The 14,494-nt window shown below is 43.0% G+C and overlaps 1 protein-coding gene across 1 annotated transcript in view; it reads left to right on the top strand.

Moving 5' to 3' along the window:
* The first annotated feature begins 5,426 nt into the window (after positions 1–5,426).
* The window catches only part of LOC126484764 (cytochrome P450 6k1-like), a 52,386-nt gene continuing 43,318 nt past the window's right edge, over positions 5,427–14,494 (top strand). Inside the window, exons 1-2 of the mRNA XM_050108360.1 lie at positions 5,427–5,646; positions 5,774–6,012. Of these exons, the coding sequence (XP_049964317.1) occupies positions 5,427–5,646; positions 5,774–6,012 (459 nt within the window). The remainder of the gene's footprint in view (positions 5,647–5,773; positions 6,013–14,494) is intronic.

A 14,494-nucleotide genomic window follows, 5' to 3' on the forward strand; every position in this document is an offset into this window, starting at 1 on the left:
AATCATCCAACATAGTAACTATTCGTCCTATATGTATGGAAAAAGAAATCAACAATAGCAAGGATTACTGAAAGAACTAGGGAGAAACAAGATCAGAGAACTGTAAAAACAGAAACAAAAGAATAAAATACAGAGTGACAAAACAATGATAGTTTGGTAGCGGCGCAGAGGGAGTTTCAACGTTTTTATAATTTAGGGCGTCATGATGCCGTTCCGTCGAAACACGCGATGAAATGTTGGATTAATAACTTTGAAGAGAATGGATCTGCCCTCAAGAAGAAACCAATAGGACGACCAAGAAGTGTGCGTTCTCCAGCGAACATTGATGTTGTATGCGAGTCGGACATACGGAGCCCACGGAGTTCAGTTTATAAGCAAGCAGCAGTGATTGGAATGTTGCGGGAAAGTGTCCACAGAATTCTTCATCTTGATTTAAAATTTCATCTGTACAAACTACAATGGTGCAGTAATTGAAAGACAATGATTACCGGTTACGATTAGGACTCTGTCAACAAAAGATAAGAAAAATGAACAATGACGATGAATTTCTGAACAAGCTGTAGATGTCAGATGAGGCACATTTTCATCTCACAGGTTATGTGAAAAAAAAAAAAAACAGAACTGGGCAAACAAAAATCCCAATGACGTTCATGAGCGCCCTTTACACGCTAGGAAAGTGACAGTATGTTGTGGTGTTTCATCACATGGGATTATCGGACCGTATTTTTTCACAAATGAACTGGGAAACATTATAACTGTCAATGCCGATCGTTACGTGGAGATTTTACGAACTCTCGCTACACCTGCATTGAACAACTTTCCAAACGTTCAAGAGGCCTGGTTTCAACAGGACGGAGCGACATCACACACTGCACGGCAGTCAGTGGCATATGTGAGAGAATTGTTTGGCAGCCGTGTGATCTCGCGATTCGATAACATTCCCTGGCCCCATAGATCGCCAGATTTATCCGTTTGTGATTTTTTCCTCTGGGGCTACCTCAAAAGCAAAGTCTACATGACTCGACCAAGAACCACGAATGAGTTAAAACAGAGAATTCTGGATGCAATTCACAGTATCGCAGCTGAGATGTTGCAGCGGTCAATGAGGAATCTCAAACAGCAGATTTCACGAATGTATTCGTACAGGAGGAAGTCATCTAAAGGACGTAATTTATAAAAAAATGATAAATGCCATCAATGTGTCGCAAATGGCAAAGTTGTAAGGTTTCAATTACTATGAATGCAGTTTCTATCCTTCATCACTTCTAGTTTTATAGGATTGTGGAAATGTTCCCTTTTTTCTGTGCCACCCTGTACTTAGTTTGCAAGGCTATCAACACAGAAGCAAGATAGCTCAGACAATATGGACGGAAGAAAGAAAATTACAACGTGAGAAGAAGATGAAGGATTACTGCGAGAACATGAATAAGTGCTGAAAAAATAGGAAACATTAAAGACATTAAATCTGTGACGTAATCCCAATCACTCAACACGAAGATAAAGAAAAGTAGCAGATACTTAGTACGAACGAGTTAAGAGCAGATTGTTTTGGAGAAGTGCTTCCTACTTCATTTTTGTGTATTTTCTCACAGCTTGACTAAGCACAAGACAGTATACAGCAGTTTAACGATAGTTTAATGTTAACACAATTAGTTCTTTTCTAGTATTCCTCTCCGTTAATATTTACCTTCGGGTATCTCTCATACGCGTTCTCCTCCAATAATGAGATCCACAGAATGCAATTTTGTAGGACAGTATCAATCCGCAACCGCTGAAAATGAACAACAGTACTGTGTTGTGTACTAATTTCAAAACTGAGATGGATTCAAGCAGATGAACTTTCTTGCCTATATAAGGAAACTCGTAAAATAATCAAGGAGAAAGTAAGTAGACAATTATGTTATCAGATCACAAACGAAATTACATGTCACGAAAAGGTGTCCAGAGTACACTGCTGTGACTCACTTGCACCGGAAGTTCACGGTGTAATTACCAACGCTGCTTAATCTTGACAACCTGCGTTTCTGTCGATTATCTTATCAGGATCTCTCCTTATCCGCAGTTACGTTTTTCACGCTGTTTTAACGCATGCGCTTTATCGGATGCTGTTGCTTATAAGAGAGCGGACGACAACAGCAGGTACCAGAGTGGTTGGCCTCTTCGCCATCGGCTGCAGAGGTAAGAGAATTTCCGCCACATATTAGCAGTGGTCGCTGACATACCATAATGCCGAATATTTCCGATACTGTTGTCTTGAGGTGGTAGTAAATTGGGTAGAATACAGGAAAAACATGTCAGCAATCACAACTTCTAAACCAGAATAGAAAATTTTGTGCTGTAGAGACTTGCACATGCCTACATTCTCTCATAGGGTATTGTTCTGAAACGAAGTTTTGTCAGAAATATCGTGCACTGTCTCTATCAAATACCTATAGTTAGTTGTAATGCAAATACCTATTAGGTAAGGAGATACCGAATATTTCTAGCTGTACGTTTGGGAGCCCGGAAACGTTGCGTACTGGTGGCATATATTCGTACTTGGCTTCGTTGCTAAGATATGAATCGGTGCATCAGGAGAACTTAGTTAAATTGCACTGGCCTTTTTGAAGGTAAATACTTACGCAATTAATCATTAAATTATGTTTTGACAAATACGAGGTTGTAACTTTAATAGTGGCAACAATTTATTTACAGCTCGTACAAAATAGATACGTGTTTCAAAGTTTTACTGACCCTCATAGTAGTGTAGGAGACTCTTAGCAGTGCCAGTTCTGTTGACAGTTCGAGCGGTGCGGTCTATTGCCTGAAGAATGCCGTGAAGTGTTTACTTCAGTTTAGAAATCGAGGTGAACTCACGACGGCTTAAGTCAGGGGAGGGAAGTCGGTAGTATACCACTTAGCAGCCCTATCAGTCAAACAAATCAGTAACAGTTTGCACTGTACGTGCTTGAGCATTGTCCTGCAAAATGATGGTCAGGTCCTGCAGAAAGTGCCATCACTTCCGTCTCTAAGCTGGTCGTAGGTTGTGTTCCAGAAATGAACAGCATACAATGTAGAAAATGATTTCATCATTTTAAATTTTATCACAGGTTTAAAAAAACAATGATTTTTTATGGCTTTCGGTGGAGGGGGTGCGAGAGATGATTAGAAATTAATACTGGAGGCAGTGTTGTCAAATCAGCTTTTTGGGTCTGGCCCTGACTTCTTTTTAATACCATTTAGTTGGCAAATGAGTGATTTAGCTAGCATCCGGAAGTATGGCATTTTTCTCAATCACTTGGCTTCTTTTCTAGAGTTTTTTCTTGACCATAGGAAAGAATTAAAATCCATGTTTATTAAAGGAAAATTGTTTGCATTGGACTAAGAGTTCAAAACACGCTTCAGTATTCCGTCAAAATATATTATTAGACTGCTGACATCAGCAAAGTATCGCAAGTCAGATGTTCTAAGCAGAGCAGCGAAACTGAATTACAGTTCTGCTATGAGTAAATGTGAGTAAATTATATGTGATCCACTTTCGTGGTCCTCTTTTCGCTGATACGGTCCCCTAGCGTTTGAAGTCGACCATTGGATTTCGATACAGACCACTTTGGTAATCGCTGGTTTAGACGATGCTACAAGCGGAGTCACTGTCGAGTTATTCCAGTTTATTACATTCAAAATATATTCGTCAGTTATTTAAACTGCACAGATCATTTCAACAGTAAAATTTTACAGCTTCGTTATTTGCAAAACTTTGAATTCCTCACGCACCACAAAGTAATGATTTTACATGACAGCGGAATTACAGTACTCTCTGCTCATACCAGTTCATGAAAAGTGAAGTGCGTGACGTAAATAGGTTTGGAGAAGATGGCGCTGACCACTGAAAACCAGTGTCACAGGTTGCTCAATTAATGGCAGTTGTAAACCCTCCATGTTATGTCAACGTTCAATAAATCCCTCTGAAAATGGAGGTGAAATTTTCCGAAAAGCTTAGTACGAAAAGTAAATAAGAACGTCAGATGTTTGTGCATTTCAGTTGCTAGTTGAAAGTCAGAGCTAGGCCTTAGCTGATATTTTCGTATTCACTCAGAGTTACTGTGAATGCCACTGCTGTAATTGGCGCGCTAAACTACCTTCTGTGTAAATCGTTGGTAGCATGAAATATTGCCATCAGGCAATATATGCACCGTAACTAATCATATTTTTTTGATGCTATCTCCTGAATTAATTTGAACGGATAGTTTCTGGACTCTTGCATAATTTGAGGTGTTTATGATTAGTCCAAAGGATCTGAGAATATAATAATCCGGGTACAAAATCTTCTTTTGTCTTACAGGTTACAACACACCAAACTATTCCTTATAATCTTCAAAATGGTTCAAGTGGCTCTGAGCACTATGGGACTTAACATATGTGGTCATCAGTCCCCTAGAACTTAGAACTACTTTAACCTAACTAACCTAAGGACATCACACTAATCCATGCCCGAGGCAGGATTCGAACTTGCGACCGTAGCGGTCACGCGGTTCCAGACTGAAGGGAATAGAACCGCACGGCCACACCGGCCGGCCCTTATAGTCTCTGCGGCGCCTATACTATCACTTAAACCTTCCATTCTTCTCCAAACACCTTTCTAAGGGCGATTTAACCGTCTAGCACCCATTTTTCACGGGACTGGTCCTGAAATACACCCACCGTACCAGCTGTAATCTGCACCATGTGTTCATACCTTGTCAAGGTTGCAACCCAAGCTCTTCCTGCCCGACTGATACCTTACCACCTCTTAATTCCCAATTCTCAACGATCCTTTCCCCACATACATGCCGGCCGCTGTGGACGAGCAGTTCTAGGTGCTTCAGTCCGGAACCGGGCGCCTGCTACGGTCGCAGGTTCGAATCCTGCCTCAGGCATGGATGTGTGTGATATCCTTAGGTTAGTTAGGTTTACGTAGTCCTAAGTCTAGGAGACTGATGACCTCAGAAGTTAAGTCCCATAGTGCTTAGAGCCATTTGGACCACATAAATCCTGCAACATAATGGATGTAGTCCAATACCATACAGATCAGTAAAAAATAAAGTCCAGTGCTGGCAAGGAATAAATTACAATAGTGACACTGAGGGATTGTCTCCACTACCAACGCCCCCTTATTTTACAGTACAAACTAGTCCTGTACTGACCAGGGATTGCATTCAGCACCTCTTCACTTCTGTCCTGTTATATTACGGCAGAGAAGATCTCTTGTACCACCGCCTACTCGAAGGAGTCTGGAAGAACTTAGGTTGAGACAAGTGTGTCACAGAAAATGAATATAGGTCCTCTAAACACCTAATGGTTTAGTGTATTATTTTCAGTTTCTTTGTTTTGCTTGTTTTTTAACAGATCGGTTGGACATTTCCGACGACTACCAGATAACCCTAGTTGTGGATAAGCTCGGTCTCGCCATGGGCCTGTTTCTGGAATCATGGCTGAGTGAATTCCTGGCCGTAGCCCTGGTGGCTGCGGCGGCTGTCTACACTTGGTACTCTCACCGCTACAGCTACTGGACCAAGAAGGGCGTATCGCAGGCACCAACTGTGATCCCATTTGGCAATATGGCGAGAGTGTTTCTTGGACTGACTCGTCTGGAATTCATCTTCCAAGAGCTCTACAATCGTTTCCGAGGTATTGTGGAGTAATACCTGTCTGAGCTGCCTTCTCTTTATATTGTTTCCAATTTTATTTTAACTGTAACTTTCTTTGATAATGTAGACTATATTTCTGCCCACTATTAATGTTTCACACTTTTCAGATCAGAGATACGTGGGAGTATATCTCTTCAGCAAACCAGCTCTGTTGCTGGTCGACCCGGATCTCATCCGACTGGTGTTAGTCAAGGAGTTTGATGCATTCTCCCACAGAAATGTTCATTTCGATGAGAAAGACCCACTGAGTTATCATTTATTGAACTTGAACGGAGGCAGATGGAAGAGACTGCGAGCTAAGATGTCGCCTGCCTTTACGACAGGAAAGCTCAAAATGATGTGCCAAGTAAGTAACAAAAATGGATCTGTCCATATTATAGATAGATATTGTACACACGTCACTAACACTCCTCTTATTTCCTTAAAGTACTGTACTTAGTTGCAAATTAATACTATGCACAATTCCCTATTTGTCATAAATACCTTAGTCCAAGAATGATTTTGTAACAACTACAATTTCACACAAAGCATCCAATCCGAGTCATATTCTCCTAAATACAAGTAAATGGTGACACATTATTTGGGATTCAAACAGAAAATTGTGACCTGTAAATATCTGAATGAGACTTTGGACCAAGGTCATATTCGCTAGGCCAAAATATCAGTCGAAGTTTCTGTTTTATCAGTGAAATTTATACAATTTACTAACAGCTAAGTTTCACGAAGCTCGAAATTTAGTGCGGACGTCAATGCGAGATGATTTTAATAATTTCCACAATGAAATATTGTCTGAAAATATGGTAGAAAACCCAAAGAGATTCTGGTCGTATGTAAAGTACACCAGTGGCAAAAAATAGTCAATACCGTCACTGCGCAATAGCAATGGAAATGTTACCGATGATGGTGCCACTAAAGCGGAATTACAAAATATAGTTTTCCGTAATTCCTCCACGAAAGAAGACGAAGTAAATATTCCAGAATTCGAAACCAGAACAGCTGTTAGCATGAGTGATATAAAAGTAGATATCTTAGGTGTTGCGAAACAACTCAAATCACTTAAGAAAGGCAAGTCTTCCGGTCCAGGTGGTATACCAATCAGGTTCCTCTCAGAGTATGCAGACTCAATAGCGCCTTTCTTAGCAATCGTATACAACCGCTCACTTGACGAAAGGTCTTTCCTAAAGAGTGGAAAGTAGCACAGGTCACAAGAAAGGAAATAGGAGTAACCCATTGAATTACAGACCCATATCACTGACTTCAATTTGCAGTAGGATTTTAGTACATATACCGTACTCGAACATTATGAATCACCTTGATGAGAATGACTTATTAATACATAACCAACACGGATTCAGAAAATATCGTTCTTGTGCAACACAGCTAGCTCTTTATTCCCATGAAGTAATTAGTGCTGTCGACAAGGGATCTCAGTTCGATTCCATATTCCTAGATTTCCAGAAGGCGTTTGATACCGTTCATCACAAGCGACTATTAATCAAATTGCGTGCATATGGCGTATCGTCTGAGTTGTGTGACTGGATTCGGGATTTCCTCTCAGAGAGGTCACAGTTCGTAATGATAGAAGGTAAATCATCGAGTAGAACAGAAGTGACATCTGGCGTTCCGTAAGGTAGTATCATGGACCCTCTGCTGTTCCTGATTTACATAAATGATCTAGGTGATAATCTGAGCAGCCGCCTTAGATTGTTTGCAGATGACGCTGTAATTTACCGTCTAGTAGAATCATCAGACGATCAATTCCAATTACAAAATGATCTAGATAGAATTTCTGTATGGTGCGAAAAGTGGCAATTAGCACTAAACAAAGAAAAGTGCTAGGTCATCCACATGGGTACTAAAAGAAATCCGATAAATTTTGTGCATACGATAAATCACACAAATCTACGGGCTGTCAATTCGACTAATTACCTAGGCATTACAATTACTAGCAACTGAAATTGGAAAGACGACATAGATAATATTCTGGGGAAGGCGAAACAAAGACTGTACTTTGTTGGCAGAACACTTAGAAGATGCGACAAACCCACTAAAGAGACAGCCTACATTACACGTGTCTGTCCTCTGCTGGAATATTGCTGCGCGGTATAGGATCCTTACCAGGTAGGATTGACGGAGGACATCGAAAAAGGGCAAATAAGGGCAGCTCGTTTCGTGTTATCGCGCAATAAGGGTGAGAGTGTCACTTATTTGATACGCGGGTTGGGGTGGCACTCACTGAAACAAAGGCGGTTTTCTTGGCGGCGAGATATATTTACGAAATTTCAATCACTTACTTTCACTTCCGCATGTATAAATATTTTTTTGAGACCCACCTACGTCGTGAGAAATGCTCATCATAATAAAATAAGAGAAATCAGAGCTCGAACGGAAAGATTTAGGTGTTCCTTTTTCCCACACGCCATTCGTGAGTGGAATGGTTGAGAAGTAGTATGAAAATGGTTCGATGAACTCTCTGCCAGGCATGTAAATGTAGATAGCTATCGTAGTGTGTTAGCTCTGCAACTGTGGAAAGTCAGTATCACCAAACCCTAATAGTGTGACAGATGAACACTGAAGGACGTCAGATTACGTCATCAGATATAGCTGAGCAGTGTGCCGTAATAACTAGCTTGGAGGCAATCAGTCACGTATCTAAACTTATCACTCAGAAAAACCTGTCAGCCTTGAAGCTCCTATGCGATTGGGTTGTTGTGGTAATGGACTCAACCCTTGAGAGGCCAGTTGAGGAGCTGCTTGACTGAGAACCAGCGTCTTCTGACACGAAAGCTGGCAACGACTGGGAGATCCATATGCTCCTCTATATCCGCACCAAGTGATGCTTTAGGCTGCGGATGATACGGCGACCGATCGGTACCGTTGGATCTTCCGAGACCTGTTTGTACGGAGTCTTTTTTAGTTTAGTAAAGTATAATAATAATAATAATAATAATAATAATGTTGTGTGACTAGGGCCTCCCGTCGGGTAGACCGCTCGCGTGGTGCAATTCTTTCGATTTGACGCCACTTCGGCGACTTGCGCGTCGATGGGGATGAAATGATGATGATTAGGACAACACAACACCCAGTCCCTGAACGGAAAAAAATCTCCCACCCAACCGGGGATCGAACCCGCGCCCATAGGATTGACAGTCTGTCGCGCTGACCACTTTTTTCTGAATTTTATTTTTATTTTTATTGTTTTTATGTTATTTTATTTTTTTTTGTTTAGTTTTGTTGTGTAATTGATCAGAGGCCTTGTGCGCCCCGCTGGTAATATGTTGAGTCACGTCTTCTCGAAATTGATCCGTTCAATTGTTCAGAAATGTTCATTGATTCAAACAGGAAACCTTCTTCTCTCTTGGCTTAACACATTCCAGCTGCGAGGCGGGTCGTGGAAAGCACTCCCAAGGAAGTTCGAGAAAAATTGTCTGTATTTTGGGTGACGGACAACGACATAATGACGGTCATTGAGGTATGTCCATAAATCGAGTACAGAGTCTACAGTTTGTCCAAATAGGTAGTGAATGGCATGTCAGCGAATCCAATTCACAGCATTGGTCTTTGTAAGAGGAAAATAGTCACGTTCCGGAAATAATAATGAAAGGGGAGTAATCCGATCCGGAATGTCCCGTGTTAGAAAAGCCACAATACGACGAATCAAGTGCCAAACCTCCACCGCCGGTCCGCAAACAAACCGATGTTCATCACTGTCTGGCACTCCACACGTGGAACATAGAGGTGATTGGACGAGGTGGATACGATGAAGGCGAAATTGGTTGATTTGCTTACCATTGACAGTTAGGTACCAGACAGATTGAACATTCGTGTCAAGGTAACAAGCGAACACCGCGCGCCATACATGACGCCAGTCAACCTGGGGGAACTTTTGTTGAATCGGGTTAGGTGTACGACCTAATTGGAGGACATTGTATACTGCCTTTGTCTTGAGTAAAAGCTGTCTTGGTAAGGTGAGGCGTAGATAACTGAGTTCAAGAAAGAAGTATCGTATATAATGGAACTGGTCCGGAACATCCGAGACCATTACTGGGGCTGACAGTGAGACCGGCGAATATGCCGACAGGAGGAGACCAGTGAGGCTCGTTGGGCAACGTGTCCATACCGTCATCTGGGAGCTGACAAATAGGGCGCGAGCTCTATCCGGCACGTGAAGCAGATCTATCCCACCTCGTTCACGGGGAAGAGTTAGGGTGGCATAGTTAACTTTGAACAACAGCCCAGAGCTGACGAAAGATGCCATCGCTGCCAACATGCGACGTGCCACAGTAAGCGGGAAGGGTAGAACTTGTGCTACATGGGGAACTCGGGATGCGATATATACAGGGTGAGTCACCTAACGTTACCGCTGGATATATTTCGTAAACCACATCAAATACTGACGAACCGATTCCACAGACCGAACGTGAGGAGAGGGGCTAGTGTAATTGTTTAATACAAACCATACAAAAATGCACGGAAGTATGTTTTTTAACACAAACATACGTTTTTTAAAATGGAACCACGTTAGTTTTGTTAGCACATCTGAACATATAAACAAATACGTAATCAGTGCCGTTTGTTGCATTGTAAAATGTTACTTACATCCGGAGATATTGTAACCCAAAGTTGACGCTTGAAACCTCCGACGTTCAGTTGCGTGTTGTAACAAACACGGGCCACGATCGGCGAGCAGCATCTGCAGGGACATGTTTACGATGACGACCGTGTTTACGAGTGTGGCTGTGGTGCACTGTTGTGGTTTGGTCTAGCTGTCGCAGTGTGCGCATGTAGCGCTTTCTGCTATTGTTATTCTGCATTCGTCTCCGCACACAGACCAACTGTAGTACACCGTGTTACCAGACGTCTGTGATAGTGTAGTGTTGTAGGAACTGTGAGCATGGTGTATTCGAACTCTGAAAAGGCGGAGATGATACTCATCTACGGCGAGTGTCGACGAAATGCAGCTGAAGCCTGCAGGGTGTATGCAGAACGGTACCCGGACAGAGAGCTTCCAACGTGGCGCACATTGCAAAACATCTACCGCCAACTGTATGCAACAGGCATGGTCGTAGCACGCAAACGGGTCCGTAACAGGCCTGTCACAGGAGAAGCGGATGCAGTTGGTGTGTTAGCTGCCGTTGCCATGAACCCACACATGAGTACACGGGACATTGCGAGAGCCGGTGGACTGAGTCAAAGTAGTATCATGCGCATACTGCATCGTCACCGCTTTCACCCGTTTCATGTGTCGCTACATCAGCAATTACATGGTGATGACTTTAATCATCGAGTGCAATTCTGTCAATGGGCATTAACAGAGAATGCGTTGCAGTTCTACCTGTTTACCGATGAAGCGGGTTTCACAAACCACGCGGCAGTGAATCTACGGAACATGCATTACTAGTCCGTGGACAATCCTCGCTGGCTCAGACAGGTAGAGCGACAGCGACCGTGGACTGTAAATGTATGGTGCGGAATCATTGGCGACCACCTCATTGGTCCTCACTTCATTGCAGAGGCCCAAACAGCTGCAACATACATCGCGATTCTACAGAATGATCTGCCAACGTTGCTCGAAAATGTCCCACTGGAAACGCGTCGACGTATGTGGTATCAGCATGATGGTGCACCTGCACATTCCGCAACTAACACTAGGCTGACCCTTGACAGGATGTTCGACGGGCGTTTCATAGGACGTGGAGGACGCATAAATTGGCCAGCCCGTTCTCCTGATCTTACACCTCTGTTCTTCTTTCTGTGGGGCACGTTAAAGGAGAATGTGTTCCGTGATGTGCCTACAGCCTCAGAGTATATGAAACAACGTATTGTGGCAGCCTGCGGCGACATTACACCAGATGTACTGCGACGTGTACGACATTCATTACGCCAGAGATTGCAATTGTGTGCAGCAAGTGATGGCCACGACATTGAACATCTATTGGCCTGACATGTCGGGACGCACTCTATTCCACTCCGTAATTGAAAACGGAAACCACGTGTGTACGCGTACCTCACCCCTCATGGTAATGTACATCTGCGTCAGTGAAAAAGACCAATAAAAAGGTGTTAGCATGTGGACGTAATGTGCTGTTCCAGTCTCTTCTGTACCTAAGGTCCATCACCGTTCCCTTTGTATCTCTACGTAATTCGGTGCTCTCCGATACACACGATCGAACAGCGGAGGAGTGGTACTCAAGCGTCAACTTTAGGTTACGATATCTCCGGATGTAATTAACATTTTACAATGCAACAAACGGCACTGATTACGTATTTGTTTATATGTTCAGATGTGCTAACAAAACTAACGGGGTTCCATTTAAAAAAACATAGGTTTGTGTTAAAAAACATACTTCCGTGCATTTTTGTATGGTTTGTATTAACCACTTACACTAGCCCCTCTCCTCACGTTCGGTCTGTGGAATCGTTTCGTCAGTAATTGATGTGGTTTACGAAATATATCCAGCGGTAATGTTAGGTGACTCACCCTGTATATTGACATATCGAGCTCGTTGGAGAATATCTAGGGATCGAAGGCGATGGTCCATAAGACCTGCTCTGATCATTAAAAGGAGGCGTCGGCAGTTGATGGTGGCTGAACGCCGGAGATCAGATGAAAAATCTATTCCCAAACAGTGAATGGTATAAACGGTGGTGAGAGGTGTAACGCACTCCACGGGACGTCCCGTGCCAATGAACATAACTTGTGACCTACGTACGTTGAAAGAGCTACCCGACGCCTCACCATAAGTCGCTTCCCACTTCAAAACAGCTCGAACCTCGTCGGCATTACGTAAATAGATGACTACATCGTCAGCTACCGGGGGCGGACAGTTTAGTAAAGTAAGACCCACCAGCAGTAATGTGTTTCATATGCATGACAGTGTCGACATCGACTTTCAGCTTATTGGCGAAAGCTTTCGAACAATACTCAATCCCGTTTCTCCCTATGCCCATTGAATAGCTGAACGTATGGAACTTACGCAATGTGCATCCACTGACTGCAGGCTCACTATGGAATCTTGAAAGGATTGGCGCTCATCACTGGAACGACACTTCACTGGAAAAGCGATTATCAAGCATTATTTTATGAATGCCTCCTTTGAGAACATATACACACATGACTGTCTAGCACAGGGCAGGTTGAACCCTCAGTAGTCTCATATAGGCAGTCGAGGTGTCAAATTAGTTAGTATTTCCGAGACTCCAAAACCTTCTATTTGAACACGACTTGCCCTTCGTGACACAAACTCCATCACTGGCACTCCGTGAATTGTCAGCCGTGTAATCTGAAACAGCAGCGCGGTCCTATCAAAGTGAACCTGTGGACAGAGTGAACAGCAATTTCTGAATCTTTCTGATGGTGACGCTGTGGTGCACGGAAAGGTATCGTCGCTGAGTGACTGTAGAGGGATACAGGAATAGTTGTGATGAATGACAGCTTAATCTAAACGTAGAAAACAGTAAGGTAATGCGGATGAGTAGGAAAGACAATCCTGCAACGTTCGAATACAGCATTAGTAGTGGGCTGCTTGACACAGTCCCATCGATCAAAGATCTAGGCGTAACACTGCATATGATATGAAATGAGCACGTCAGGCTGGTAGTCGAGAAGGCAATGGTCAACTTCGTCCCTGTCAGCATTTTAGGAAACTGCAGCATATCTATAAACGAGACGGCATATAGAACGACACTGTGCCCGGTTCTCGAATACTGCTTGCATGTTTGGTATCGAATCAAAGTAAGCAAAGGAAGACATCGAAACAATTCAGACACGTCGTGCTTTGTTACTGGTAGTTTCGATCATCAGTTCACAGATATTACGGGTGTGCATCGTGAATATAAATGGAGACGGCATATAGAACGATACTGTGACCGGTTCTCGAATACTGCTTGAGTGTTTGGTATCGAAGCAAAGGAAGTAAAGGAAGACATCGAAAAAATTCAGAGGCGTGCTTTGTTACTGGTAGGTTCGATCATCAGTCCGCATATATTACGGGTATGCATCGTGAATTGAAATGGAAACCCTGAAAGGAAGATGACGCTTCCGAGGCACTATTGCGGAAATTCAGAGAACGCCCATTTGAGGCCGACTGCATAACGATTCTACTGCCGCCAACGCACATTTCGCGCAAGGACTACGAAGATGAGAGAAATTTGGGCCTCTGCGGAGGCTTATAGACAGTTGTTTTCCTCTCGCTGTATTTGCAAGCGGAACAGGAAAGGATATGACTGGTAGTACTTCGTACCAGCCGCTTTGCACCGTAAGCTGGTTTGCGGAGTATGCATGTAGATGTAAACGTATACATGTCCTAGTATGGGCTCACCTGTCATTCCCATTCTGTTGAGACGCTTCTAATGATTGACGTTGCTTTCAAACAGCGATGCACGTAAACCTGAAATCTAACGTTTGTCAAGATAGTAACACGGAAAACCATTGATGTGACTGAATGAAGTTTCCAGCACAGGTTAGATACCGTACACAGCACAAATAGGACTGAAGAACTGTACATGTCCGACTGTCAGAATTACGTGTGGTATGAAGTACCCACTTGATACAGGCACGTTATACATGAGTGCCTGCAGCAACAATGGTTGGAGGAGACAATAACGAATAAGTTGTCTACGCCAGTGACGGGAACAATTGAATGAAAACAATAGATCATTCGGTTGTTGGAAAACAATCGACTCATTCGGTTGTAGTTAATACGTATCGTTTGAATTATTCATTCATTCATGTGGCTCTGAGCACTATGGGATTTAACATCTGAGGTCATCAGTCCCCTAGAACTTAGAACTACTTAAACCTAACTAACCTAAGGACATCACACACA

Source organism: Schistocerca serialis, chromosome 6, assembly GCF_023864345.2.
Source record: "Schistocerca serialis cubense isolate TAMUIC-IGC-003099 chromosome 6, iqSchSeri2.2, whole genome shotgun sequence".
Taxonomy (NCBI): domain Eukaryota; kingdom Metazoa; phylum Arthropoda; class Insecta; order Orthoptera; family Acrididae; genus Schistocerca; species Schistocerca serialis.